This window comes from Sinohyriopsis cumingii, chromosome 10 (genome assembly GCF_028554795.1).
Source record: "Sinohyriopsis cumingii isolate HCF-2022 chromosome 10, ASM2855479v2, whole genome shotgun sequence".
NCBI lineage: Eukaryota > Metazoa > Mollusca > Bivalvia > Unionida > Unionidae > Sinohyriopsis > Sinohyriopsis cumingii.
In genome coordinates, this window is record NC_142970.1 from 11,391,390 (window position 1) to 11,418,756 (window position 27,367).

General features: G+C 35.5%; 1 protein-coding gene across 4 annotated transcripts in view; it reads right to left on the reverse strand.

The window, feature by feature from the left end:
- Positions 1-27,367, reverse strand: part of LOC149789593 (uncharacterized) — a 119,870-nt gene that overhangs the window by 55,093 nt on the left and 37,410 nt on the right. For all 4 annotated transcript variants that reach the window (XM_089971611.1, XM_089971612.1, XM_089971614.1 and 1 more), the window contains one exon: positions 958-1,764. In XM_089971611.1, coding sequence (XP_089827737.1) covers positions 958-1,764 — 807 coding nt within the window. The remainder of the gene's footprint in view (positions 1-957; positions 1,765-27,367) is intronic.

The window sequence follows — 27,367 nt, forward strand, 5'->3', positions numbered from 1 at the left end:
GGATTTTCCTTACCAGCACTGCATACTATTTACCTGGTTGAGTCCATGTTTTGTACGACAACGACTGAGATATAGTTCTCCTTCTTGAATAGGTCATTCCTTACATTTCCTTACCTTTTGGAGCTCTATAGCATAGTTTATGTGTATAAAAATATGGGTATACAAGTATCATTTTATTTCGCTCGATTCCTGTTAAATGTATCTTATAAATATTAATACAAAACGTAGCAAATAGTAGAAACTATGTCTGAAAATTGACTTCAATTTAAAAAGGAAACCGGAAAATGGCAGTGGGTAGTCTATCTGGTTGCTTATAACATGTTCCATTTTGTGCTTGAAAATAAAAGTCATTTATTGATAATCGTGTTGGGGTATAACTGTCCAATTTAAAAAACTTTGTGAATATTCCGGTAAAGCATGTAGACGTTTGTAAATATGGTTAACCAATATATATTTTCGAAATTATTATAGACATTTCAAGAAATATGGTCTACAAAACCATATCTAGACACCAACATGTAGGTGCGATTCAGTTTTAACTGGATTGAATGGCACGCTTTAGGAATGAAAGCGACACCTGGTAAGAAATATGCGTAGTTCATGCACTTGTAATGGCTTCTCGACCAAAAAGTTTGCATTGTCCGTCATTTACAAATTGTGTATTTAAAAGTTTTGTGATCATATATAAATATAAATAAATATATTAGAAATAAATATTAGAAATAAAATAGATTACTTAACATTAATGACTTGAACATCATAACAAGAAATACCTTTCTTTTTATATCTAACTTCATGCCAACATGATAGCTATGCATAACAAAACTATCATGTTAACATTTTGTTTTATAAATGTGACGTAAAATCGTTGACAACTGTCAATAAATGAAGTTTGTAAATTATATTTATATCATTATAAGCTTTCTATGTCAATGAAATATACTAAATATGAATTACCTTGATACTCTTTTCTGAATATAGCTATGATATTACTCAGCCAGCATGTGACATAGAGATGTCCGCTTCCAAGGTCACAGAATACGGCATAGAGACATGTTATTCCCAGTCTGAAAATTGACACAAGTTGACATGCATCTGTAAGTTGATGAATACAGTCATTATCAATTCCAAAGTTACATACGAAAATAAATCCATCTTGAGTTATAGTGATTCCTGACGGGAAATTTAAATCCTGATGTTTGTATATATATTGACATTGACTGGGGTTTAAAATGTCGTATCCATAAACACCATTATCCGGGGATTTACCACCAGCATCACACGAAATGTAAATCTTATTGTCTTTTGTTGTCACGGAACTGTAACTACCCCTATCGAATGCTTTACATATCTGATGAATCGTGTCAACATGTCCATCAACTAATGACACTTTACACCATGATATCATGCCCTGTTTTATACCACTGACAACAAGATTATCCTTGAATCTGACAACACCATGGCATTCATCCAATATTCCCTGTACATTTAAATTTCTATTAGTTTTTAAAACACGTGACATGTCTGAAGAATCAATGGACATCATTTTTATGAGACCGTTGTCCAGAATTACACAGATTTCTATTTCATTTATCACACACACGGCATTTGGATATGACTCCAGTTTACTTGACATGCGCAGTAATTTTCCATCATGGAGTCTGTGAAGCTGGATTTTACACGCCTTGTAGTCTATAACGACAATCATGTATCTCGATAACACAATATCTCTGTAGTAAGGTTTGTAGAAGGGGTCACGGTTGACTGTAAAAATAAAAGTGATACAAATATCAAGATATCTACACAAAATACTTGCCATGTAAACTTATATTAAAATACCTAATTTTAAAATAATAAATATCAGTGATATAAAACTTCGTACATATCTACACAAATTACTAAAACATATACGTAATATAAACATTAATACATGCGAATTTAATTATATTTCTCACATTAATAATTCACTACTGTTATTATTATAACTATCTCACAAATATAATCGTCGTGGTGGTCTTCATCATCAACATTGTATTATAGCAAGGGAGATTTACAAACAACCATATAAACATTAATATATATGTTAACTAAATTATATATATATTATATACATCTATACAGAAAACGGTAAAAATGTATACTTGTATCAAAATACTAAAACACGAAATACATTTGAGAGATATATACGTTGTTAAATGTCTACAGCCATATTTGTGGTCGTCGTCATCGTCAGCATCATCTTATTATTATTTAATATTCTTAAAAAGAGATTTACAGCGAACGTCACATCGAACCAGTAAGTACACTATTATAGTTCTGTACAGTATTTTAGTAAATTGAAGTCACCAACAACAGTAATAACAGGTTCTGAGTGGAAACTGTTGTTATCCTGTATCATTTTAAACATGATGTGATTCACACGTACATGTGTACGTTTGTGCTGCCTGTATATTTCTCCATCACAGTTAAAATTGAACATTTAATTTTTTTGAGAAAACAACAAAAATATTGTATCTGAATCATTTCAAAAGGATAATGTATTAAATAGGAAAGAGTGATTTTACCTACGTTTCAAATAGGTCTCGATTTTATGCATCGCATATCCGACCTGTACCCCTGGGTCAGTCCTAACCCAATGAACTATAGTATTAGCACACCCTCCCATTTGTTTGCACCCTCCTACCAATTTTAAAAATGAAAAGCAGCAAGCACATGAAAATGCACATATCCTAATAATTTAATTCATTTATATATAACTCTAACCTGCCAAGGGGTTCTAATACTTTAGACTTATTGGCTGTTCAACCCAAACGGATGCTTCCAATGTAGACTAGAAAAACAGACTGTTTATTGTCCATAACTGATTTATACAGTAGTCTATGTCAGTAAAACCTATGTTGTAGGCGTCCAATATTTGTAATGTCTATTTGTGCTATCTCTAAATAAATTGAACAAATAAATAGGACGAAATCATGTATGCGTGTGTTCAAAGAGAAATAACTGCGAAACTTAAAGAATTATCCCGATTATCAAAAACGGTGAACTGCATCACAAATGCTACTTGAAAACATAGACTGACTCAAGCAAATATGGCAACCGTGTTGCTAAAGAAACTCCAGTTTGACTCAAAACATCAAATAGTTGACAGTGGGTTCCCCTGGCGAGAATCTAGTTAGACCATATAATCCTTAATGCTTTTTGTTTTTAAATCGGTAGTGGCGAAGAAGCATGCAGAGTGGGTGAGAATACTATAAGTCTCTTCTTTCTTTCGATGAACTAAGCCTTTCGTGAAGTCCAGGGGCTCAGCCACGGAGCCGTAACATGAAAGGCCCACCCTATAACAATATATCTACATAGTAGGCATGCCAAGACAAATTAAGATCGATGGTCCATCCTTGCATTAAGTAACTCATCCTCTGCGACATTCCTTGAAAGCTACAGAGACCAGATCTTCAGCCCGCTATCGGGTAAAAACTGTCCACATAATAGGAGCATACCACAGACTACTGGGGGAAAAATAACAAATAAACGAGGAAATGGACGGATAGACAACCGGTTTTGTAAACAAAGAAAACATTTATGTTGATTTTAATGGGTACAACTAGATCTGATCGCCGACTAAATCAAACACAGTCAACTTAAATTATATTTTGAAATAAAACCATAATACAGTTAAAGACACTCGACAGTGTACAACCATACAAGGATCGCTAACAAATTTCAATTTTGTCTTAAATTACAACAAAGAAACACTGCCTCCCAAAAATATAAAGTCTTAAATTGCCTCGCAAAACTATAAAGCATTTAATCCTGATTAATGCCATATATTTCGTTCGTTGAAGAGTTTTTTTTTTTATTATTAGCGTTGACTATAATAAACGTCCCATGCTCATATAAGTGCATTTTATGATTTAATGAGTCAAAAAAGTTGATATTGGACAGAACTATCGTTAGTGCAGGGGGAATCAACGTACAGTCGCGTGAACAAGAAGCAGCGAGAGTTTTAGTTTCTCTCATGTATGGATGTTCTACAATGAATGATATAGAGGAGTAACATAACATTATGTTTGTACGATTTATTTTTACCTTGTACATATGCCATTTCTTGAAATTCATAATTTAGCATAATGATAAATTTGTCTAAAATAAATCTAAATTGACAGCCTCGTTTGTATTGTACATTGATTCCCCATGCACTAATAATAGTTCCTTCCAATATCATCTTCCTTGACCCAGGTTAATGCCACTGCCAGAGCAATCTATAATTTTCATCTGGAAATGTTATGTGAATAATTGTACAGATCACACAATCATCACAATTGGACATACTTTTGTATAAAAATATTACGATTAAATTTTAAAACTAAAATTAATTATAAATTTTAAACCAGTAAATGCGCTCACGTGACCCGAGTGAATTTTGCCATTAAAAAAGTCAACGTGCGTTATCAGTGAATTTGCCGTTAAGCATTTCTCGCGGAATTAATACTATAATCCTCATTGTAATGTTGATTTACAAGGAGAGAAATAAAGTGAATAAACGCCATTAAAAATTATTTGTAATCAAATTCCCCAAAATGTACCATATAGGTGCAAAAGTGATTCAGAGCGCGGACATGACGATTGTGAGTTGTATTATAAATGTACTAAATAATAATAATAATAATAACAAAGCATACATATAATATTCCTCTGTCATTCTTAACAACTCTTTACCTAAGTGCATATATTACCCTGAGTATTTCAATGAAAAGCCGTGTTAGTAACCGCTTTCATGCATTTACCTGTCTCATTCCTCACACAGGGTTACCTGCCTTAGATTATGACAACTGCACTGACAAATATGCTGGCGACAACATGCAACAAGAATCAACATGCTTGTTTCCAAATCTGCGAAGCCCGATATACTAAGGTCTAGACGGCACAGGGCTCAAAATTCCGGTAAAGATTTTTATTTATTCTGAAATACTCTGAATATAGAGTTTTGAAGTAGCGCGCATCTTCTACTGCAAAGCACAAACGCCGCCTACTACATCACTCTCCGGGGAAAATGCAAATGTCAAAACGTCATAAAAACAAAACGGAAAACGGATCATATACAGCTTTAAGTTTTAAAGTATAAAACAAACATAACTTTTAAGTTTAGAAGTATCGAGGTGAAATAAGTCAGCAATATGGTCTAACTGGTCGAGCTTGTGTTACTTTTTCCAACATTGTTTTCCATACATACTGTCCTACACAGTGAAATCGAGTGCAGTGTCATATAATTGCTACAATGGAACTTTTAAAAAATCAAGCCAGCAACCTCATCATCCTCTACAGCAGCTGTATCAAATTATTTGTCAAAAATAGCAGTACCTCAGTCATTGCACCAAATGATTATAATATCGTTAATATTATGTTCAAACTCCCAGTCAACATTTGAATAGACTGAAACAATGTTTAAAAAGATTTAATCCATGGCACCATACATATGTCTGCGATAATCACTTTTTCGTGTAGTGGGTCATTGTTGTTGGCTTAGATTTATATATATAACAGAGTAGAAGATAATGTGCGCATGACCTCACCCCATGTTCTCGCCGAAAATAGATATCTTCTTGCAATCGCAATCATTTTAACAACTTAGTCTGTCGTGCGATAATGTCCAAAGATCTCGTGATTTGTAAAGAGCCATGACATCGAATATTGTATATCAAATAAGAGTCAACATGTGAAGTATGGCCGGCTGTAGTTTTCTGGTGGTTCTCGCAATTGACATTTGTTGACTTTTAAATATTATTGTGAAAAATGTATTACTTTTCATTGGAACACCTGGAGCTGTTTAATCATTTTTGCTCAATATGTACTTATACATTTATGACATCACTTTTTCCAATTAAAAAAGATAATTAACCCTAATATTCCTTAATATGTCGTTAGTTTGCTCTTTAATTTGTATGACAAGCGACAAGTTTGTGTTAAGTGGGGTCAGATAACTGCATTGTCTTTCCATGTGAATCATGGTGTGAGACAAGGAAGAGTTATATCCCCGTCTCGATTTAATATATATATATATATATATCGATGACCTTAATCGTGATTTGAATAGGTCTTTTATTGAATGCAATATCAGCGTTTTATTTGTGAATAAGTTCAGTTTGTTTGATGATATGTCTATACTAAGCCCATATACTCAAAAGCTATTAAGAGTATGTGAGCAGTTCGCATTAGCAAATGATACTGAGTACAACACAAATAAGACTGTATGTATGTGTTTCACACCTCAATATCTGAAAAACGTGTTCATAACCGAAGTTAGGCTTTGCGGAGAAAAGCTGTTGTTTGTCAATAAGTACGTGCATCGAGGACATTCGCTCAGATTTGTTAGATGATAGTGATATACAAAGACAATATCGTTCGTTTATCAACACGTTGTAGACGTCGTGTACACCGTGAAGAGATGGACCTAAGCATTTACTTGCCCGAGCCATGGAACTCCCTGACAGACAAGTAACTGATATAGAAGAAACTGAGAGACAGAGCATGCCAATGCCATAACAAAGGGAAGGACACCAACTTGTCGTAGAAACAAGACACTTTTCATGGCGAAAGCTAAATGCAGCAACAAACAACAATACAGAAACCAAACATACAGAAATTGTCGTGGTGTATATGCACCCAAAGCTGGGCAAGGTTCTGCAAAAAGGAGACAAATTTATTTCTGCAAGAAGGAAAATCGTTTTGCAAACGTCTGCAGATCAAGACTCGAGACGGAAAACAAATTTAATCATGTAGAAAGTAAACAAGTTAGAAGCTCACAGATATATTAAAATGAATCGGAAAATTAAAAGGCAAACAGATACGCCTGGAACTGATGATAATATGGTTCCTGTAACTCAGACGCACATACATATTCCATGTCACATTCGGAAGAAAATTGAAAAAGAGTTGGACAGACTTGAAGAATTATACATTATTGACAAGTTCGATAGGCAAACTCCCTGTGTATATCAAATTGTAGTTGCATCCAAACCCAGGAACCGCGATGCCATCTGGATCTCCTTTGATATTTGCTTGCCCAATGAAGCGGTGCTGCGCGAGAGACAGACCACACCCACGAGGGACGATCTTATAGTAGATATCAGTGATACATCGTGTTCTCCAAACTTGAACAAAACATTTGGGCTACCATCCACCATTTCAACTAATACCAGATCATTTGGAATCTGAATACATTATTTAATTTTTTGGGTTAAATCATTCAATTCTAGACTACATAATTTCATTTAATACTACGTCATTTGGAAGCAGATTTCATCAATCCGTTTTGTTCTTTAAATCATTTAATTTAATACCACATCATTTGGAATCTGAATTCAGTTCATTTGTTGAGTTAAATCATTTCATTTCATACAAAGTAATTTCATTTAATACTATGCCATTAGGAAGCAGATTTGATCAATCCGTTTTGTTCTTTAAATCATTTTATTTAATACCAGATCATTTGGAATTTAAATTCATGATTTCATTTGTTGAGTTAAGTCATTTCGTTTTAGACTACATTATTTTATTTAATAGCACGTCATTTGGAAACAGATATCATCATTCCGTTTTGTTCTTTAAATCATTTTATTTAATACCAGATCATTTCATTTAACGCCACATTATTTGAAATCTGAATTCATTATTTCATTTTTGGGGTTCAATCATTTCATTTCATGCTACATCATTTCATATCACACAACATCATTTGGAATCTGAATTCATCATTCCGTTTGATGGGTTAAATCATTTCATTTCACTCTACATCATTTCATTTAATACCACGTCATTTGAAATCTAAATGCATCATTCGGTTTTGTTCGTTAAATCATTTCATGTGACACCACATCATTTGTAGTCTGGATTTATCATTTCATTTGCTAGGTTAAATCATTTGATTTCATACTAGATCATTTGATTATAATTTTGGCGGCGACGGCTGCCCATACATACCTTTTCAAAGTAGTTTACTTGCCAGGAAAACAAATGTAGCAAATTGCATTTTGCGACATTCCAAGGCTGAAACTGAATACTGTAAATATTCTGAAGTTGCGAAAGCTGTTGTTCAATCCACATTCATTAATGATGTACCCAAACGTATGACTATTACAGAAATTTAGATGGTTACTTAGTGGAGCAAGACTTTCTACAAATCAACTATACAGAAACTGGAAATTGGAATTATTCACGAAGACAAAAGAAAACCCTGGAAACATTTTCAAAACTCAAGACATAAACTCACACTCGTTCCAGTTACAGATGGTGTGGTCCTAATGTGTGACAGGAAATTAGTATTACCGAAAAGGCTATATAGCAGATTTATATATGTAGCATATGACGGTCATCAGGGTAATATGCAAAACAAAACAGCTTCAGCGTGAGAAAGTGTGGTTTCCTGTTATTGACAAACAAATAGATGATTTATATCAAAGTTTTATACCATGCCTTCCATTAACGCCAAAGCAAATTAAGGAGCAGTTAAAAATGACAGTTCTACGAACTAACCCTTGGTGTCAAATTAGCATGGATGGCAATGGCCCTATTCGACATGGAGTATATTTAAAGGTATTTGGTGATGACTACTCATGGTATTCAGTCGTTGAAAGATATTAACTCAACATCTGCAAAAGCTCTCATTCTGCTACCTGGCAATATATGTTCACTGTTCGGAATACCAGAAGTTGTAAAAATGGATAATGGGCCTCCATTCAATGGATAAGAGTTTACAAAGTCTGCAGAAGAAATGTGATTCTAGTATAGGAAAATCACACCTTTATGGCATCAAGCCTAAGGCAAAGAAGAAAGGTTGTTATTGTTGTTGTTGTTGTTGTGGGGTTTAACGCCATTTTTCAGCACACGATAGGCTATACATGGCGGTCAGTATTAATGGTGGAGGAAGAACCCGGGAAAACTCCGGAAAGAACCACCGACCCACGAGAAGCTACTGGCAAGCTTTCTCACATACCCACAATGGCTGAATTCGAGACTCGAACCGACGCAGACAGAGGTGAGATGGTAATGATCCGTAACGGAGAGCGCTTTAGACCACTCGGCCACTCGGGGCCCCAGAAGGTTTATGATGACAATTGGAAAAACAACTAAAGCAGCTAATGCAGAACATACAAGTTGAAAACAAGAAATGTACAACTTCGTGAGCAATTACGAAGCCACACCTCACGCAACAACCAACAAATCTCCCGCCGAGATGCCACTTGTACGAAAAGTGAGAAATAAACAACCAAGTATGCAAATCAAATCAAAACTAGGAAAAACAATATTGATAAAAAGGAAAGGATGAAGAGCTTTGCAGATCAAACTAGAAAAGCTAAGAAGTCAAATCTCAAAGTTGGCGGGAGCTTTCTTGTTAAGCACAAAAAGCGAGACATGATTTCAACTCCATTCGACGCCAAAACATGCGAAATTATCAACAAAAAAGATCAATGATATCGGTGACAGGGGAAGACGATTAAAAATCAAATCACTAGAGATTCAATATTCTTTAAGACAGTAACCAATGCTTCCCGTATTTCACCATCAGATGACCTCGTTTGTGATACAATAAATCTAAAGAAGGGTGGAAATATAGGTGACACAGTACAAAATCAGACTTAGCATTAAGAAGATCACAAAGAGTCAGACAACCACCAGACTACATAAAGGATCATGAGTGTGCACAATAATGCAAAACTTTTCGAAGCTTTACCGCATACATTTTGTAGCTATGCTATTTTACTTATAAATAGTGTAGTATATCGTAACTGTAAACTGTTTTCTAACAATCACATGTGTATCTCATCAAATGGCGATTCAGTTTAAGATGGTGAATTTGAACTCTACCATCAATCAAAACCCAGAACATAATTAGGACTAAACCTCGAGAACTGTGAACCTACTGTATCCATTTCTTAGTGGACCATTTTCTACAATATCAGAAAATCAAGACGCAAAGTAATTTTACATTTGTGAATTTCTATAAAGTGAATTTCTGATGTTAGAGTGTCTTATTATTGTTATCATGATTAGTTCAAAGCATATTGAAATGACGTTCAATTTAAAAACATAACTTTTAAATCTGAAAGAAAAGGAGGGATGTAGTGCTCTGGAAACAGTGCTATACGGTAATATACACTTTCCCACTGCTGAATCAGCAATCTCGAGCACAGAGATCAGGCTGATATATAGGGTGCTAGATGTAGGGCTGACAGGTGATTCAGTTATAGTATGTATGCCGTGGAATACACATGTGTCTGTGGAAGCAGGTCTTTTCCTCTCTCTTTACAAAACCCAAACATTACAGTCCTATTATTGCGTCATCAGCATTATCGCGAAATTTGAGCATATACCAAAACCGCTTCCATTATAAATCACATCCATGTTACTGCGTCAATATACATACGTACATACATACATACATACATACATATGCACATACATACATACATACATACATACATACATACATACATACATATATACCTCCAAAAGGGGCTCTCGTGTCCCAGTGGTCTAAAGCGCTCACATTTACCCATCACTGCCATCGAACATCTGTCAGCAGGGGTTGGAGTCACTGGCTCCGCCAATGTGTGTATGTGAGAAATCTTGGCAGTAGTTTCCCGTGGGTCTTTGGTTTTTACTTGGGTTCCCTGGGTTCTTCCCAATTGTACCGACTGCCATGTATGTCATATCATGCGCTGAGAAATATAGTTCAACCCAAAACAACAATTACACACAACCATCCATCCATCTGCACACACACACATATACTAGTACTAATATTAGTACCCTTACTCGTACCTCGTGGACAGGGTACTAACATGAGCATATACGTGTTAATGGAGCAAGCCGGGTGTGATTCACACCCGGCGCTCTTTTAGCCTAATAATAACACTTTAAACATATTCCTTGCATATAATCCAATAAATAGAGTAGTCCTCTTATTTAATACCGGAAGTATCCAAAATCATTGTAGAAATAGTTCTAAAATCTCGTTTACCTTTTTTAGCCGATAATTTCGTTTAGATCGTCCGCCATATTATTTCAAATAATGATTACTTCCGTTCTCAGCCTCGTTTGTTTGTGTGCCATATAAGGACATTGACGCCTTATTTGGAAATGTAAACAAATCGTAGTAAAAAATTGGGCGCCGTTTGGGTCAGAAATTCTGTGCATTAAAAGTAAATATGGTTTATCGGCAACTTTGAAATTCACCAAGAAGCGATTATTCGCACTTGATTGATACTAATATAGCTTAGAATATCCAAAATATGGTCTGGCAAGCCTTAGGTAGAAAAGGGGTCACGGCGAGAGTCTCGCGTTATCTGTCATGGCGGACAGTATAAGGTTAGAGTAACCATGCCAATATATTTTATCGTGTAAGGGCTTAATAAATTCAAAATAAGCCAAACTTCTTTCACAACATGATTATACTTATGTAGATGATTTCTACACTGTTTGTTTTTCTGTCGTTAGTGATGATATTTTTGGCTCCATTACATGATATGGGATCAGTTCGTAGCCTCAACCACAACAAATCAAGTTGAGGCTACGACATCGTAGCTAACACATATACATACATGCATACATAGGGAGGCTCGGGTGTCCCAGTGGCCTGAAGCGCTCGTATTTACAGATCACTGTCGTCGAGCAGCTGTTAGCTGGGGTTGGAGTCACTGGCTGCGCCATTGTGTGTATGTGAGAAATATTGGCAGTAGTTTTATATGGGGCGTTGCTTCTTACCTGGGTTCTTCCCAATTGTACCGACCGCCATGTATATCATGCGCTGTGAAATACAGTTCAACCTAAAACAACAATTACAAACAAATCTTCATCCATCTGCAACCACACCTTCATACATACATACATACATGCATACATACATACATACATACATACATACATGCATGCACTCACTCACGCATGCAACCTCTAACCAATTACATACACCCATCCATCCATCTACATACATACATACATACATACATACATACGAGGCGATGCAAGCAAGGGTTTGAGTGTTATCATCTAATAATTCATATACTAGTCACTAATACACTGAATATAGCCCCCAACGGATGTAACAGCGCTAAGGGGAATTAGTCACAAGAGAGAGGGTTTTTCTTTACCATCTTTAATTATACCTTAAAGCTCTGATGTTCTTGACGCTGACTCCCTTGTACTTTCTTTCTTTCTTGGATGTGGGTCGCATGCGCCCCTTCGGCCGCCGAAAGAATGGGAGGGAAGGGACAAGGTAGGCCGATATCCATGGATTAATTTTGCTTTACAGAGACCAAAATTAAAATATGTGGCCTTGCCGGAATTTAGAATGTTAGAATCTATGTTGTTAAATGGGTGAAGTGATGGGTTTAAGTTGGCTCCGTCCCTCATCCTTAAAAACCTATAAATAAGAACCTGTTCCTGTTTATATTTAGATTTAATTAGATCCAACATTGCTGCTCATGCAGCGTCGCCTGCTGGTTTTTTTGGGTTAACCGCCTTATATTATACTAACTGTATGGTCATGTGACTGATACCAATCATTTGAAACCATGATTACATTAGTTACGCTATAAATTTGTGTTCCACCTTATGTCGGGGGGGGGGGGGGGCTTATGATATTGGATATTACTCCCTTATAATTTCTGTATCTGGGGACCTATCCCTCATTAGCTACACTTAGTTACCACGTTGTTCAGATGGGCCTGGTTATCTTGGTATTGGGCCACCTTATAATAATACTACTTCGGGGCTTATCTTTATTTTGGGAACCGTGTCAATTATGGTTGTAGAGAAAAGTGAAGATAGAGAGATGACAGTTGGTAGGGCGATGTTCTGTATTTATGGAAGTGCTTAATATCAATTTCTGATGTTGAAATTATTGTCTTAGCTTATGGTGTGTATTATGTTTTGATCTGCATTTGCTTGGTGTGGGAAATGTTGGTGTAATGCTGTTGAATTGCATTGCATTTGGCCAAATATAACCACTCTTCAGCTCGACGTAAGAGAGGCGGACATGCCTTCACAGCTGATGCAGGTTCCACCTACGCGCAATGACCCGGAGTACAACTTTTCCTGCATCAACCAATTCGGCCACCCCGCCCCGCCCCGCCCCGCCCCGCCCCGCCCCCAATTTCGTCAATGTAGCAAATAATGATCTTCCAAAGTCCGTTGCTGTTGGTACCACTTGTCTTTAAGAAGTACGGCTAGTTGCTGGATGATCATAATAATTTTAAGCTGATTTATAATTCTTTTAGTTGCGTCTTGTATTTGGGATAGATATTGAAAATGTGTTCAAACATTCTTCAGTCGCACAAAAGGGGCAGTTTAGTCCTGGTGTTGGTAATTTATAGATATATGTTCCATGCTTTCCAGGAGCAATTTAACTCCCTCCGGTTTTTATTCGGTTTTTCATGTCGATGGGGTTGACAAAATTGGGGAATTAGATGTTCTGTTGATTTGCTGTTGGATGGAGTATAGCTTTCTGCCTTCGTGCTGTTTTCCCATTGTCCTTGCCATTGTTCATCATTCTTGTCTGATAAAGATCTATGGTTCCTGTATGATGTATTCCTTTATGGTCATGCTGTCATCGTTAAGCCCTGATTTTGGTACCTGATCTGCCCTTTCATTGCCTGGATTGTGTATGTCGGACGGTACCCACATACATTATATTATGACATGCTTGTCTTCTGCTTTCCTAAGTATAAAGTTTGTCTCCTTTAAAAAGTTCTCACTATTACCCTATTCTAGTGATTTGTGTACACAGAGAGAATCACTGATTGCGACTGCTTTTAATGTTTTATTTGCTTGTATACATTGAAGGGCTTCCATGTTTGCCCAAAAACTTCTGCTGCAAAAATGGAACAGTGTATGACCTGGCTTATAAATAATCCTAGCTGACATGAGATACAGCATTCTCTGAAGACCTTATGGTGTTAGTTACAGACCCGTTATCTAACTCTAGTCTACATATAAAAATAAACAAAATCTAAATTATTTAATCCAAAAAGCCATATATCCAGTCTCCACACACACCCTTTTGCAACTTATAATGTATATCAAATATTTCAAATTTTTTATATTAAGTAGGAAGTTACGTGCAGAATTTATCTTTATAAGCTAATTAATTCCAAATTAAACCGTAAATACCTAACTCTGTTGAAGCAATGTCTGTCTACTAAGACAGCATCAAATTTCACAACAATACGTGATTAAACTAAATGTTTGACCATTACGGGAAACGTGTTATCTTTGATTTATAGTAAGTTTATAAACAATCATTCTACCTCTATGACATTTTTGTTTCACATTGCCTCAGCTAGCACTGTAACCTAACATTGTTCATGTAAGGCTGCTTATGATGCCATATTTAACCGGAAACACAGCCCCACATTTAGCAGTAAATAAAGACGGACTCCTCTCTCATAGACACACAATTATTAAATTCATCAAAAGAATTTAGAAAAAGTATATGTAAATGTATTTTCTCTTGTAAGCCATGATAAATACCATACCACCTTAAATAACTAAATTTAGCCATATACTAGATTATACATTATTATACTCTTCTGGAAAGGAACATTTTAGCCCTCGGGCTAATGTTGCAGATAACAATCTTAAAATAATTAAAAGTAACCCTTTATTTCAAATTCATTTTAGCCAAGCTTTAAAATCACATTTTCCTTTGAATTTTGATATGACTTACCGCCTTATAATATTTAGAAGGGACTTTTGTCTCACACGTTTCCGTCTCAGGAAATGTAAGAGTTATTGGACGATACTTGTTCGCCTTGTCTGCTCTTTAAAACGCAAATTGGTAATATTGCTGAGCGTGCTGCTAATATCATACTATTCTCTAGAACGTTTAGTGCCCTCTGATTTAATAAAGGTTTGTTAATTAATTTCTATGTTAGTCTCTATTAAAGATTTATTAAATGTATCAGTCAATATTAATCCCCCGAATCCCCTAATATGCTTAATGAGTATCTCTTGTCTTTCCGTCCCTACATTTTTGCATTCATATTGTTGTTAGAGAATGAAGGCCATGGACCTTAGCATTAAGAAAAGGCCACCATGTCTGAAACTGTATTAGAAAATATATGCGATACTGGTGAAATTGCAATACGTAGATTCACGTTCTCCCTTGTTTGAAATCCTAAACGCATAAGCGAAAAGCAACATGTTTTCTTCCTTTATCATTAAACTAATTATAAACGATAGTCTCTCCACAAAACTATTCTATTGCACACCAGGAGTCAATAAGCTTTTTCTTCTTATTATTCTACAGAATCATAGTTTTCGGATACGTTGTGATTGATCATTATGGTCCATCTGGCAGCCTTTTGTTCTTGTAACAGAAATTCGTACATAGTTTGAGAGATAATCATCGTACTGGATATTATGCTTCGAAAGGCTGAGGGGATGGCAAAAAAGTTATGGATTTTGGATATCCTGGAAGGGTGGGTGGTAGTCTGAACTCCATCTAAACAGACCGAGGGAAGCGTAGTCTTAATTGTGTATGATGTTTTACCAGAGTGAATATATGCCCCAAAAGTTGAATGCTAAATATTGTTATGAAGGAGGGGCTTGTGTGTGTGCGTGTTAAAAGTAATTTAAAATGTTTCCGACGGTTTTCATCTCTAAGCTTAGTTATTATATCAAATATACACAAATTTATGTTAAAGGTATCTTCGTCCGTCGACCAATCATCATATGTTTCCCATACTTCGTGAAGGTGCATTTTCAGACAAGGAAGTTCTTGATGGGATTATAGTAGCTAAACCAAGCTGCACTCGTTATTTATCGTTTTTACTAAGTGTGACATGGTTCACGCCAATTCTGGGGGTGGGGGGAGATTTCTCATTTCTGTTCTTATAAAGTTTCTGAGAAATCTACTTCCTGTTGCTAGGTAAAATTCTGTTTCGATGAAGACAACTATACGTTTATCATTTCAACATACAAACAAACCGACGGGTTTCTTTCGAGATGTTTCCTTTTTTGAAGGTGCCAACATACTTACTCTGTTCGATAAAAATCAGTGCTTGCGATTACAAGTTTGCGGAGTAAAAAGTTCGTTCTTCCGAGTCATTGAGCTGATTTTTTTAATTAGTTTGATATCTCAGGATTTTACATACACCTCTCTCTCTCTCTCTCTCTCTCTCTTTACAGTCATTTACATATAAATAATTATCCCTTTTGTCCGTACAGCGCATACGTGAAACGAAAAATATCGTTGTTTGGCTTCTTGTGCGAAAATATTGATCTCATACAGTAGTGTTATAAGGATTTGGAATTGCACGGATTTCATAAAACTCTTATTATCCCGACTCGGATTTATCACCACAAACAGCAGTGCTCTGTTAATGTCAGTCGGACACTATTTACAAGATCGGTTAAATTAAGGGCTTTTATTATATATCGCTGCTTGTCTTTTGATTTGGTCCTATTATTCGTATTGGCCAATCTGTCCTAACCTAGATTTGCTTGCAGCAGCGACGATACGGGGATCGGGTCATTGGAAACAGAAGCATTCATTTGGTAGGCTTGTTCATGTGCATAATTAGATAAAGTGATCCTATTCGATTTTACATGCCGTTCAAAAGCATTTTGTGTTCTTGCGATTATATTTAAATATCTTTAATCATCAAAGTCCTTTTGTTTGCCTTTACTTTCCTTTTTTACAAGCATTGATAGCGGGGTTAAATATAAACACGGAAAACTGTATTTATGTTTGTATGATATTGTTGTCACAACTAGAGACCGAAATATCAAAACAAAGATAAAATGTGTAATAAAATTGTTAAAGTGCTCAACGGCTTGGAATTCTAATTCCATATACGCGTATATACGTGTCTGCCAAATAATTTGTCTTCTTCACGTGCTTCTGCTGAAAAAGTGTCAAAGTCCCACAAGTTCAAAAGTGTTCCTTTTAAGCTGCATCAAGAGAATGAAAACTAAATTAGGTCGCCAAAAATATCACAACATTATATAAACATAATATGCCATATGTATCTACATACATGCATCTCAAATATTACTGTATCAATAAGGTTTTCATCCCATCAGTCCAAATCCAGAAAGTTCAAACACATTGTTCAATAAACAAAAAGTATTCTTGTAATTTAATTAACTTTCTTGCAATGCAGTGAACTTTCTATTAATGCAACGACATGTAATCTAATCATGTCATCTATATATGAATGTAAATATGCTGACTACATTCCATGTGTCCACCTCAAGTACTTTTTCGTTAATCTCGCTAACAAGATTTTAGTATACAAAAACAATACATTAATCCCAAAATAAAAATGTTTCAAAATATAAAAGAGATGTGCAAAATAGAAACAAAATATTGTACCGGTCAAAATTATGTAATGATATCATCTACGTGTGTATACAAACATGCATGTCCAAACAAGTACGTCGTGCGAATGTGGCTAGCAATATTTTCGGACGGGCTTATGTAAGTACATACGGGCGGACGGACAGGGTCAAACGAAGATGTTACATTTGTAGGCTTGACGTAAGGGAGGGAAAATCGGTGTGGGTTATATCCATACGTGCTTACACCATGTCACACTTTTACAAACTCAGATCAGTTTCACAAGATTAAGCCATAAACCATAAAACACCCTTCTGAGAAAAGCGGATACAAAATATCTGAACATAAAACGACACTGATTGCTTAAATCGTCCTTCAAAAAAGACCCCCAAAAAACCCACTTAATACAAGGTTATTATATTTCCAGCCTTTGACAAATGACTACATTTGACTAATTAATACTTTGCAATGTGTGTAAAACTCATGAATGAATGAGACAGTTTTAAGTTTTCGAGATTACAATGAACAAATTGAAAAGTGAAACTGGATTTTAAATACACTATTGGGTCCTTAACTACTACAAAGAAAATGAGATACGTTCACTCGTACTGTTGATTACGTTGAGACATTGAATAGATATTGTGGTCTTCCTTTGCATAATGGACACGGTTGATAAGACATTGAACAGATAGTTGGGTCTTCCTTTGCATAATGGAATCGGTGGATGAGAAACCTGCCGAGTTACTATAAAATATATAATATGAAAATATTAGCCAAAGGAACAACAGCTAAATCGTGTTCAACGTTTCCCCAATGAAAACAAAAGCTAACAAAAATGTGATAAGAGAACCATTTTATTCCGAGAAACAATGCAGTCAATTTAGCCGTGTCCCTCAACAATTACAATGCTGAAAGTTAATCGATTTGTTGCTCGACAATTCTCTCACTCGCACTCACATGCATACGCACACATGCACACACACACAAACATATACATTGCTTTCTTGACATGAAACAATAGTTTGGTTCATATTAAACGCTTTTCTAGTTTAAATTCGCTAAAGAAAGATACATTACTCCCAAACTTGAAATTATAAATACAAACTTCAAATTAATACCGCAAGATTAGACCCTACCGATAATGGTGTACTATATTTCGCATATGTTTTTGTTTTCTTTCTTCGGTTTCTCAATGACCCGTTTTATATACTACCTGTACAGTTAGTTAACATTGCTTTGTATAGTTCACTGAGTTTTCGAAGTGAAATAGCTAAAATAATACATTGATATGAACGTAATACAAAATCGTACAATAAAATATCGGTATTCGTATGTTTCACTATTTATATAATATTGGTATTGGCATGTCGTGATATTTATATAATGTCGGTATTCGCACGTGACAGTGTTTACAGAATGTCTGTATTCGTCTGTTGCGGTGTTTGTTGAATGTCGGTATTTGGATGTTGCAGTGTTTAAGAATGACAGCATTTGCATGTTTCGGTGTTTATAGAAAGTCAGTATTTGCTTCGTGCGGTGTTTGTAGAATGACGGTATATGGATGTTGAGGTATTAATAGAATATCCGTATTCGCATGTTGCGGTTTTTGTTGGATGTCGGTACTGGCTCGTTGCAGTGTTTATCGACAATATGCAGTCACACTTATTAAAAAAGTATAGCCGATACATAAAACAATGCAAATGTCGTTTTAAGTATCCAAATCATCAGCTTAAATACAGTTCATACACAAATTTATATTATCACAAATTGGTCATGACAAAGCAATGGGCAAAGTACATGATTATAAAACTACATTTCACACGCATGTTCATGTTTTCAAAATTTCTTTATTACGACATTTCGGTAAATGTAGGATTCCGAGAAGAGCAAATGTCGGAATACACGTTCATAAATACTTAATCTGCTGTTACACATCATAAGTCGATCTATTTCTTAAAATAAATCGTTCCCTTTAGTGACCCATACGCCTTTACATATATTACAAAACTACGAATAATAACAGAAAGTAATCTTCGTTAGGTTTAAACATATGACAATCTTATGCTATTTTGCTTTTCGTAAGCGTTTCATAAAAATATCCATATCAACAGTTTGTATGTCTAGGATTTTTTTTGCGTAAGCTACTCTTTTGTATCGGTGGTAGATAATAAATCTGTACCATATAGCAAGGCACCTGCAAGGTACTTTTGCAAAGATATAGGTAATATTTCTGAGTTAAGAAGTGTATGCATGTGTATGTGTGTGTGAGAGAGAGAGAGAGAGAGAGAGAGCAGTGACGGATTTGTATGCTGCGCTCCTCAGGCACCTTCTGAGTTGCAGCACCCCGCCCACTGTCCAAAATAAAGTCTTTAAACCAGACCCATTCAAAACCTTTACGCTTTTAACTAATATAACAATTTTAACCTGTTTTTGGTTTTACGTTTTTTAAAAACTAATCCAGATTTTAAACCTTTAAAATCTGCTGCTTCTCGTGGGTCGGTGGTTCTTCCCGAGGTTTTCCCGGGTTCTTCCTCCACCATTAATACTGGCAGCCATGCATTGCCTATCGTGTGCTGAAAATGGCGTTAAGGCCCACAACAACATCAACAACAATAAAATCTGCTGCTGCCTGAATTTGTCCCCTCCCAGGCAACTGCCTTGTCTGCCTAATGGGACAACATTGAAACTGTGTGTGTGTGTGTGTGAGAGAGAGAGAGAGAGAGAGAGAGAGAGAGAGAGAATGAGAGAGAGAGTTTTTCTACCTAGAAGTCGATAAAAAAACATAATTACTTTTGAAGGAAGCGCATTTTAAGCTATCATTATGAGAATAGTTATCGATTCACTTCACTGTACATACCGAATCTTATTTCCTAAAATTACACGACTGTACCTGAAGGGTTTCATGCTGTCATTTCCAAAGAAAATAAACAGCAGAGACCACCGTTACAGATGAGAAGGTGGATGTAACTTTGTATGCAATCCTTAATGTCAGCTACATCCTTCCGAACTCATTTGATATTCAGTGGGATACCAAGAATGAAATTTTATATTTCAATTTTTGCTTCAATTATCTGCACTGTACTCACAAAATCTAAAGAAGAAAAGATTGTAATATTTCGTGTTGTATCACCCATCTCTGTGTATAGGCTCATCAAAACTCGTAAAATAATTACATTGTATACAGTGGGACGTGCACGACGTATATCCGTTTCACTAAATCTCGGGATCGTGTCAAAATAATAATAATAATAATAATAATGAGGACTGTGTAGCGCCTAATCTTTAGCAGTTCTAAGCGCTTTACAACATTGGACAATACCTATATAATAATATGATTACAAAAAACAAACATCATGAAATTTAAAAAAAAAAACAGAAAACATGCTGAAAATATTTAAGGTAGGGAAACATTAATAGGTCTTTAAGTCTGTTGATGCAATCGAAATAGGTGAGTTTTAAGAGCTCTCTTGAATGAAATCACTGTGTCTTTGGGTCTAGGTTCAGTGGGCAATTCATTCCACGTTGTTGGGCCCAGGTATGCAAAAGAACGTTGTCCATATGACTTAATTGTCATGGTGGGAATGATGAAAATACGAGTGTCAGAAGAGAAACGCAAGTATCTTGCTGTTATGTACACACGGGTGAGGTCGGATAGGTATAGTCGACTGGAGTCCGTCCGTGAAGCGTAGTACAGAGAACAGATTTCGTGTTTAATTCTGGATCGAATAGAAAGACAGTGTAGGGTACATGGTAGAGGGAGGTGTGTTCTGATCGTGGTACTCTAAGGTTGATCCAAGCAGCTGTGTTTTTAACTTTTTGAAGTTTGTGGAGTAGATATTGAGACAAAAGACAGAATTGAGTTACATCAGTCCAGTCTTGAAGTATTAAGACACACATAAGTATATCAGTGGCATCAAATGAAAGATAATTGCGAATTGAGCTGATGCGTCTCATCTCAAGATATGCAGCCTTGCATTTGTTCATGACATGTTGGTGCAATAAGAGAGTACTGTCCAGAGTAACACTTAGGTTTCGTACTGACCGTATGAATTTAATGTTGGTGTTGCAGATATTTATTGTTTGAGGTAAAGGATGTGAATGAGAAAGTCTTTGTGTTGTAATTAGAATGACTTCAGTTTTATCATCATTCGTCTGGAGCTTGCTAGATGGCATCCATAATTTCAAATCGGAAATGCACCTCTTAACCTTGGAGGATAGTGTCAACTTCAGTTAAGTGGTTAGCTTTGTATATTTAGTTGTCATCGGCTACAATTGGTGAGACACTGGATGACGGGATCTATGACACTTGAGAGCGGTTGAGTGTATAGAATGAAGTGAACATGTCCAAGAACAGATCCCTGTGGAACACCACAACATCAATTGGACTGGAGTGTTTTCCATTTGCGGACACAATTTGTGTCATGTTGACTAAGTAGGAATTGAACCACAGTAAGGCCTTATCGTAAATGCCAAATACATGTTGGAGACGGTGAAGTAATATATCGTGGTATATTGTGTCAAATGCTGCAGATAAGTGAAGGAGAGTGATGACTATAATCTTTCCGCTATTCAAAGCAGAGAGAAGGTCATTACCTACTTTCAAAAGATTAGTTTCAGTAATGTGGCAGGGGCTATATGCAGACTGTACATTGCTGAAAAAGACTGTTTGATTTGTATGGTTGAGTGATGGTTTCTTCAGCTGAAGCTTTACAATGGCAGTTTTGTAAAATGATGAATTCCGCGGATGAGAAAGAGGTGTTAATGACATCAGTTAGTGAAGGTAATATTGGATTAAAACACTCAAACAGCAGTAATGTTGGAATCGGATCAAATTCTTATGACTCTGGTGCACTCTTCGTCACGATTATACGTACTAAATCCATAGAGACAGGTTAAAATGCTACTAACGATTACCCCTAAAATTCTGTATCTCAGCTGTATGATGACGACGAGTCAATTGAAATTGTGTTTTTGTTGTCAAGCTTATCTCTAATCGTTTATACTTTGTCACAGAAGAAATTTGCAAACAAGTCCAGAAGGTCGACTGGAGAGAAGGTAGTTGGAAGTGGGGTACATTTGTTCCTTGACATTTGCTTGTTAGTAATCACGAATAGCACTTTGCAGCTCGAACTTTCCATGATCTTAGTACTATAGTGGGCTGATTTCGCTGCATGGACTATGTTTGTGACATTCTTCTTAGCGGCTTCATAGATTTGCTTGTGAATAGTGAGTCTAGTGGAAAGCCAAATCCTCTCAACTTTACGGCGGTCTCTTTCAGCAGTGAAAAGCTGGTCCCTAACACTGCTATACCAAGCAGAACACGTTTAAATTGATACCCTGCTCTTCGTTGCTGGGTCATCTCTCTCTCTCTCTCTCTCTCTCTCTCTATATATATATATATATATATATATATATATATATATATATATAATGTGAACAAATTCACTGAGTCACAAATTAAACTTTCATACAAGTAAACGAATGACGGTGTCATTCGCAATGTCAACAACATACTTGAGACACGCTGTTATTGAAAATACCATTCTGATCATTTCAACCATTATTTAGGAGGAATATTCCTAACTATTCGCAAAGAGAATTATTCAGACTATGACTGTTGCTCCCTATGTTCCATACAAATAGTACAGAAACGCATATTGAGGCAAACGGTGATAGCATATCTATCAGATACGTACCATACATATCAGTCAAAATGCTAAATTCAAGACAAATATCCAGCTGAAGGCTTTGGTATGAAATTAAGAGCATCCGAGAGAAAAAGCCAATCACGGCGACATCATTTCCGCTGGCTAAATGGACTGACACAGAGCAGATGTTTTGCAATCTTCCTCATTTAACTATTTTGATACAATGTTACTAGCGATAGAAGGCTTACGCTATGATACAGGCCATAGCTGGGACCCTCCAACAGCGAGCAGGCAAGCGATAGGGCATACAGATATGTCTTATTTAGCTGGCAATAAGGAATGTAATATAAATATTTACTTTTATGCATCTTGAATTTCCTCAGAATGTACATTCTTATTTATGCCAGTAAAAATGAGGTGACCCATGTCGTGGAAAATCTGATACACACCGATATTGTACTGTAATTTCGTCTACATTTCCGACTGATATCACTACACTCAAAACGAAATGAATGTGATATTCCATAGCGTCTGTTTGATAATTTCAATTATAAGAATTAATAATTTCCTCACATGATCATTCCACACATTGGCAGAACAGAAACACGTGTTCAGTTGATTCAACTGCTCAAATCACATCCACATCGTATGTTACTGTTACTGTGTATCGATGAACAGACGCTTGTGTATTTTGGAATACAGGATAAAATACATTACTTTGTTTCTTGCTGTGTATTCTTTATTAATAAGCCTTAGGAAAGACAAAGAAATGTGTATGTAATTTAAAGGTTACTCCATTTGTATGGGAAAATATGAACTCGTAATAACATTTTGAATAATCTATCACTCATATATAATCGTAATAATATGTTGAAATAACGAGATATATTGATTAATCGAATTATTATTTTCTAAGAAACCAAACAAAATCGTTGTTTCAATAAAAATGTATCGTTTAAACGGACTATTATTTATTTCATTATTCTGAACCCATTGCCTTTGCATTGATATGATTGTTTCTATATATAATGCGTGGATTTTAAACAACTTTGCACAGGCGTCAATAAAGTTTTATCCTTTTTGGAAAATGTCAATCTTCTGTCTGAAAGATTCAAAGATCATGACTGATAATCGCACCGAAGACGATGTTTGACATTTGCCCTTTATATTAAAGCAGTTTTCATTTCGTGCAGTGGAAATATTATATAGTGACAATACCAAGGAAATATGTAGAGTGAGAGAAAAAAGAATTTGAACGGATGAAAACCTGAACTTGCACCAAGTAACTTAGAGGAACCTGGGTCATTATTGTGGTCCGCAACACTTTCCATGAGCTTAAACTACTATGTCACACAGTTGCAATAACGTGTCGAGATGAGAAATTCTAACTGGAAATTCTTTGACTGTGTGGCATAAACCTATATGTACATTATTTTAGGCCGTGAAGTAATATCAGAAATATATATGTTAATCACCATTTCAAAATATCTAGTGTTCTATTAAGATGTTGCTCTGTCACGTACATACTGCTCTCTCTCTCTCTCTCTCTCTCTCTCTCGTGATAAAACTAACAGACTAGTCCAGCAATAGAAAATGAGAGGTGGACAATAAAACAATCTTTGAGTCAGTTCCCGTATTACCACTTTTCCATAGGTTTTTCATCCAGCATATTGATAATTTCTACATACGGGCTACACGAAGTTTGACGCCCGGTTTCCGTAGGTGAAAATAGTTGGTTTACTCAAGCCTTATCCTTCATCTTGCCTTGCAAGTGTCTAATTTCGTCATCATAGAATTTCTCCGAATGAATAATGAAAATACATTTCAACATGTTATTGGTATTAAATATTTAGTTTTAGTTTTAAAATAAATGTAGCGGGTTAGAATGATTTTCTTCGCTATCAAAGACAAAGGCCTAAAGGTATAAAAATCACCTACTCGAACGAGTCTGATAGCGTTGATTGATTGGTTGAATGCTAGGGATGAGGTCATGTCGAAATTATAATTTATATTATTTGTATTTTCCTATATATGCACACTCTCTCGTTTCTTTATTACCCCTACTATGCTTAAAACTAAAGGCACCAAATATAAAAAAGATAGAAAAGTTTGTCTTATCATTCTTTGTTTTATAATTTCTAACCTAACTGTCGCCAAGTTGTTCCTAATACTGTCGACTTATTGGTTTTGCAAAGCAAACGGAAGCTATAGTTGTACATAAACTGATAGACTGCTCCCTGTCACTTTCTGGTTTCTAGAACAGTCAGTTTCAGTAAAAATAGTCATCAGCTTTCAATATTTCAATACTTGTACCGTCTGGTTTTAATATTTTCTAAAACAAACCGAACAAGTACAATGGTGTAACTAGTGTATATATATATATATATATATATATATATATATATATATATATATATATTCAAAGAAAACTCCAAAATTTACGGATTTATTGAGATTATCGAAGACGGTAAAATACATCACACCTGTTGCTTGAAAACATAAACTATCCCATACAAATATGGCTACAATGTTACTACAGAAACTTCCATTTGATTTCAAGCGTCAACAGGTTACCAATGACTGGGACCCCTTAGCGACAATAACGTCAGAACCATTAAATTAATGAATGAAATCACTGTCTTTTATTATATCGTTGATACTTTTTTATAGAATAGTTGGGGTAGGGGTACAAAAAAAAAAAAAAAGGTGACTGTGCGAATACTATAGTTTGTATTCAATGGATCCAGATCGATGTTGAAATCTATCTCTTTTGACCACAGTTTATCTTCAGTGGAATGATCTCGATTTCGATATCTTTATGTGGACCAACGTTGTGAATCGCAACAAAACACCTCGTTGAAAGGACCGTAGCAGGCTTTCACTTGTGGCGTGCAACGATGTTGCTGGACCTTATCAAAAAGTATAGTGTATTCTGAAGGAATTCCAGTAGTATTCCGAATGATTTCCAATCTTGAATGCGCTAATGTGGCAATAACCTGTAGTGCTAGCAATCTTTATGTATTATACTTATACAGTCCAAAATGTTCTTGAATGAATTCACAATAATTGCAAAATAGTGATTAGGAAAATTATAAAAAGAATTTTGTAGTTCTAATGAATAATTTAAATAAATAAATTAAATCCTCTCAATACAACACAAAGACTGATTCCTCATGACAGACGCTAAGATTAGGAACGAGTAATTCTGGTGATTCAAACCATTTATATAAATGAAACTAAGACAAAAACAGAACCGGGACAAGAGTCATTTACCCATAAAATTCATAAACAAAATCACTGCTAAAAACTTCTATATCAAAAGGCGACATGAACAGGTTTACCTTGAAGTAATAATGATCTTAAAATATAACCATACACTCACAGGCAAGAATTAGCAATATAATAAGTTGCTTGCAAAAAGACATTAGTCAGGCAGGACTCTACCCTTGATTATATAAACGAAGTTCAACTACGTAATATGATGAACATAAACAATTTCGCCCCCAGATTTAAATTTTACTCTTATCTCTCATAGAACCAACAGCAGTTTCAAACTTGGACATATATTGTATATGATAAATTCCTGACACAATCTGGAATAAACTAATTACGGTTAGCAGGTACATTGGTGGACTAATCTGTCAGACGAAGTCATTTAAAAAAGACACAAGGCCACGCGAGATAAAAACAATGCTTGACACCTGTACCTGTATTTGATGAAGTAGAGTACGCATTAAAGTTGAAATGATTTTGATAAGCTGTTTGTCTCGTGCTGTGGGTGATAGTCAACCCTTCCTTCACCAGGTGATCAAGTAACTGTTGTTTATATAGATTTTTCGCACGATAAGTTTGCAATATGTATTGAAAGAGTTTTCTTTTAACGCAGTGCTTAAACCATATACATAGACAAGGGTGACAATGGCATCAAAGCATTAAGGCATAGAAAGTCCTTAGCAAATAGTGAGTTGATTCTGACTTTTATTCACCGTCAAAGAAGACAGTATTGCAAGCAAAACTCAGAATCTGAAGTGCAATTAGAAAATAACAAGAAAATATAATTTCTGTCTTATGTATAAACACTACATATTTGTAAAGTCAGAGATTATACCGTGTGTATATTCTCTTTCCGTTATCATGTAGATAAGGGAGCCACATTGCTTTAAAACGGTTTGCAATATACAATTGTCTGTCTCAAAAATGACTTTTAAATTCCAAAGAGCTAACACGAAATCACATTTGGCATACCAGTACCAATTAAAGTTCCCTCCCCCACCTTTGAGGGGTAGCTCAGTGTATGTATATATATATATATATATATATATATATATATATATATATATATATATACTATTTTATTCAGAAATGAAAACAAAAGTAGCGA